This window comes from Plectropomus leopardus, unplaced genomic scaffold, assembly GCF_008729295.1.
Source record: "Plectropomus leopardus isolate mb unplaced genomic scaffold, YSFRI_Pleo_2.0 unplaced_scaffold29367, whole genome shotgun sequence".
NCBI classification, from domain to species: domain Eukaryota; kingdom Metazoa; phylum Chordata; class Actinopteri; order Perciformes; family Serranidae; genus Plectropomus; species Plectropomus leopardus.
Genome location: NW_024632009.1, coordinates 1 through 4,534, shown reverse-complemented (window position 1 = coordinate 4,534; position 4,534 = coordinate 1). Strand labels below are relative to the sequence as shown.

The 4,534-nt window shown below is 40.7% G+C and overlaps 1 protein-coding gene across 1 annotated transcript; it reads left to right on the top strand.

Annotated features, from left to right (window-relative positions):
• Positions 1-791: 791 nt before the first annotated feature.
• Positions 792-4,529, top strand: LOC121938406 (hydroxylysine kinase-like; the record flags this gene model as incomplete). The annotated part of the gene is made up of 5 exons (XM_042481650.1): positions 792-829; positions 1,133-1,441; positions 2,596-2,738; positions 3,815-3,995; positions 4,135-4,529. Coding segments are annotated over exons 2-5 (1,023 nt in total), but the record flags the coding sequence as incomplete, so codon positions are not given.
• Between the last annotated feature and the right edge of the window lie 5 nt (positions 4,530-4,534).

Below are 4,534 nucleotides of genomic sequence, written 5' to 3'. Positions count from 1 at the left end.
ATATTATTTAAATTTATTATTATTTCTACATTATATAATCTGCACCAAAAAGTGTTTATATAAGTGTAATGCAGGAATAAAGACAACTAGTTTGGTGTACTTTCATAAACAGCTGGTGTCAAACATAAACCAATAATCCAATGTCCAACCAGGAGGCCTGTTTTCATTTAGATGAGCACCGACGTCCACTGGAGTGTGTAAACTCTCAGGACTTTAGGCATTTATTAAATAAATGCTGTCTCAGTTAGATATTTTGCATTTTATAGGACATAATTCACAATTGCCATTGCTGTCTCTTACCCATCTTTGATTCAGACACACTGTATTATTCCTGCCATATTTTTTCTGAATCTTAAAAGTAAAATGTGTTATATTTTTACTGTAAAAACATACTTTATTGTTTTGAGAATGTGATCTTGAAATTACTCTTTATTTGGACAAAAGGTTTGGTGCAATCATCCTATTGTTATTGTGCACTAAAGCAGGAATGGCAACATAGTTCTCACTTCTTGTTTCCAAATTGAGCAGCACTCTGAAACCACACCTTCTCCAATCTTAACACTTCTGTCAAACTCCCTGCCTCAGGCCAAAGGAGTGAAACTGCCTATCAATACCTGACGTGGCGTGTCGACCAATAAAAAAAATCCTTAAAGACTACTCTCGACTGTCCTCATTCGTCAAGGAGCGAGGACATTTAAAAAAAAAAAAAGACACTTGGGATCCGGACAGTGAGAGGCTAGACTGTAGGCTACAAGTGGACGATAACCGTAAGCGAGGGACAGACCACTGAACTTTCATTCGTTGTCCTGGTGTCTTTTCTCAGCATAAGGTAGGTTTACTGACATGTAAATGTAGTTTATTATTTCAAGTTATTGCTGTTAATCCATATTGCTGGCATACCATTTTATGCAGTGTGTTGCAGATTGTTGAATACTAATGCGTCACCACACTGTTATTGATGTGGCTCAACTAATTTAGTTAATCAACTGTTGATTTAGTCTCCACCACTTTCACAAAATTCAACAAGTTTCAGCCAAAAATCTGAATTTCAATCAGAATAAATTTAAATGGGTTATGAGCTTTTCTTTTTGTACATTTCTGCAAGCAATGTTCTTTTCTGTGTTGTTTTCAGCAATAATGTCCATGAAAAATGCCAAGCCCAACTTCAGTCAATCTCAAGTGGTTGAGATGGTGAAAAGGCTCTTTGGGCTGACACCATCAGAAATCTGCCCTCTGCCCAGCTATGATGACCAGAACTTCTATTTGGCACCCATCGAGGGTGGCGAGTACGTCCTTAAGATATTGAACTCAGAAGCCAGTAAGACCCCCTCCCTGACTGAGGTGCAGATGTACGCTATGTCCTTCCTTCAAAGGAATGGACTTTCTGCCCAAACAGCCCGGCCCACTGCCTCAGGCCAGCTCATGAGCCTGGAAGAAACAGGTGAGACCAGTCACACAAGTCAGACCTAAAAAAAAAATGTTGCCCAACACTGTGAAAGAGAAAAGTTCTCTAATTTGGCTGAAAAGAAAGATAAGTTAACATCATACGCCATAATATGAAAATTGGATCCATATAGGCTAGAGCGTCTTGTACTACGTGTCACCGCAAATTATTTCTGCTTCAGTTGATGTCCAAATGTTTTATAGCAATTTCTCTTTCACCATTCACTCATAAATTACTTGTAAAATATGCAGGGTGCATTGCAAATACATTTTTTGATGTATCAGAGGTACCTTACCAAACAGTGTAGAATGTATGTAAATGTATTTGCTCAGTTAAAGTAGCTGGAGACTTGGAGGAGCAGGATTTACTCTCCAGTACACAAATATGAGGATACAATTTGTCCCCTTTTGTAAAAGCCAAATAATGATAACAACATTCAGTACAGCATCACACATATTTGTGTCTTTAATTGTGTACTGTATCCAAGGAAATAATTGCTGGTGCATAAAAAGAATTAAGTAATGACATTGTAATCATATTAATAATGTTCAGACACAAAAGTGCCGCTTTGTGATTTTCATTTGATGCATTTCTTTTGCACTCCTGTACAGTACTGTGATGATATTCACTGATTTTTGAGGGGTAAATTTATGTTTTCCTTAAACACCTGTCACCCAAGCGTTTAGGGTATTCTCAGGGATTTATCACATTTGACAGTAACAATTCTGATTGTTAAACAAGTAATATTGTGGGGTTTTGACACTCAGGTATTCAGGTTGGCATCCCATGATTGGCCAGCTATGTTTACGCATTTCTTGGTTTGGAAATGAGGGCTTGTGATCAAAGAGGTATTATCCAAAGAGTCCAGGAGAGGGCTCTATTTGTGCTAATAGAACTAGGGTTACAAAAATCTTTATTTTTAGATTTGGGAGAGAGTTGTAGATACTAAGTAATATTTTGAGACTGTCATAGACCATAGGGATAACATGAATGCATTTTTAAAAAATGGGTGTAATTCTCCTTTGATATTCACACACTCTAGTAATGATAAATGTGCCCCTGAGCAAGGCCTCAACCCACAGTTCATACTCTATAAACGCTAAGATTGAGGGGAATGGCTGTTACGCTAATCTTATCTTCACCTTTTACAGATTGTGGCTATGGCTTTCAGAAGTACCTGGTGCGGCTGCTGACTTATTTGCCTGGAAACACCATTTCCAAGGTCCCTTTAACACCAAAGTTACTGTATGAAACTGGCAAGACAGCAGCCAGGATGGACAAAATCCTGCAAGAGGTATAATGATAACACCCCAGTGAAACTTAAATCTTTGACTTTGTTTTTTAACACCATGAATTCTGAATCAAATGTCTTAAAGGTCCAATGTATTTGTGGTTTTGGTAAATAGATGTGATTCTTCTACATATAATCCGGTGTTATTTCCCTCATGTTGTGGCTTTCAAGCCAGTCGTAACACCTTCTTGCACTCTTTCTTCTTTCTTCCACTTCCCAATGGCCGGATCCCAAGTCCTTAACTTTTTATTTTCTTGCTTCTCAATCCTCGCTTCGACCGGAAGTCGGTCTTGATGCGCCATCTTGAAGGAGGTACCAAAGCACTTATTTGTCCCAAGGATCGAGAATCGAGGAGGGACCTCTGAGGAGCGTCGACACTCGAGAGCAGTCTTTATGGAGGTCTTTATCAGCCGACACACCCGTCACTTATTGATTGACAGTTTCAAACCGCAGTGACGACAAATCAAAGACTATGCTCTAGTTTATCACGCCTGAGTTTGATATTTAATTAATCTCGGTTTCTCGGTTTCACGGTTTCTTGACACTTGAGCTCATTGAAAGATACCTGCGTTCATCGTTGACGGAAACATCAGGTCTTGCTGTAATCAGTGCAGAACTCTTTCAGAGGCCGTCATATATTCATATGATGACGTCATTAACAACCTGGCAGCAGCTAATGCAGATGTGTTTCTCTGCAGAGCAGGTGCTGAAAAATGCCTGTTCTACAGTTCTGCTGTAGTGGAACATACATGCAGAGTTTGCAAAGTTTTGTGACGTTTCCTCTGTTCTATGTGAGCATCACAGTACACCCAAACAACCAGCAGCGGCCCAGTCAGCTGATCAGCTGCTGCCATCATCAGAAACGGGCGTTGCTTCACATGAGGCTTCAAATGAAAGGTCATCTCATGTCTCTGAAAACCGTCTGTGCTCGTTTCCTCTCTCCTTTCCTGGTTTCCTTGCATCTCTCTATGCATCCTTGGTGGGCGGGGCTTAGACTCAAGGAAAAGACGCGAGTGAGGGAAGCATGGATGCAATTTAAGGACTTGGGATCCAGCCAATATCATTATTGTTTTTGCCAGATGGAGCACCCTCATCTTGGCATGCTGCAGAGAGAGACGTTCATATGGAGTCTGTCAAATATCCCCCTCCTGGAAGCATACATCCATGTATTAGATGGAGATCCTCTTCAGAAGGTTGTGAAGTCTGTCATTCACAAGTACAAGACCTCTGTGGTCCCTAAACGCTCCAATTTCCGAGAGTGTGAGTATGATATTTACTTTTAGACATGTCGATAATAAAGCTGATAAGTACAAATTTGATTCTAGACTTCTCTTCTCTGAATAAATGAGTAATGATGCATTTTGCTTTATATAAACATTTTCTTTCTTCCTTTTCTAAGGCATTAACCATGGTGACTTCAGTGACCTCAATGTGCTTGTGCAGCCTGAGGGTGACGGCCACAAGATTTCTGGCATCCTCGACTTTGGGAACATGAGCAGTGGCTACTACATCTATGAGCTAGCCATCACTATTATGTACATGATGACGGAGCACCCCAAACCGATTGAGGTGGGTGGACCTGTCCTCGCAGGCTGGGAAAGTGTCCTTCCCCTCAACGAGGCAGAGAAAGATTGTCTCTATGTCCTGGTGCTGTCCCGCTTCTGCCAATCTTTGGTTTTTGCTCGCTACAATGTGATCTTGCATCCAGAAAATAAAGAGTATCTGATGACTACATCCAGGAAGGGCGTCCACACTCTCCGTCAGCTCTGGGAGCTCGGAAAGAAGCAGGTGGAGAAGGT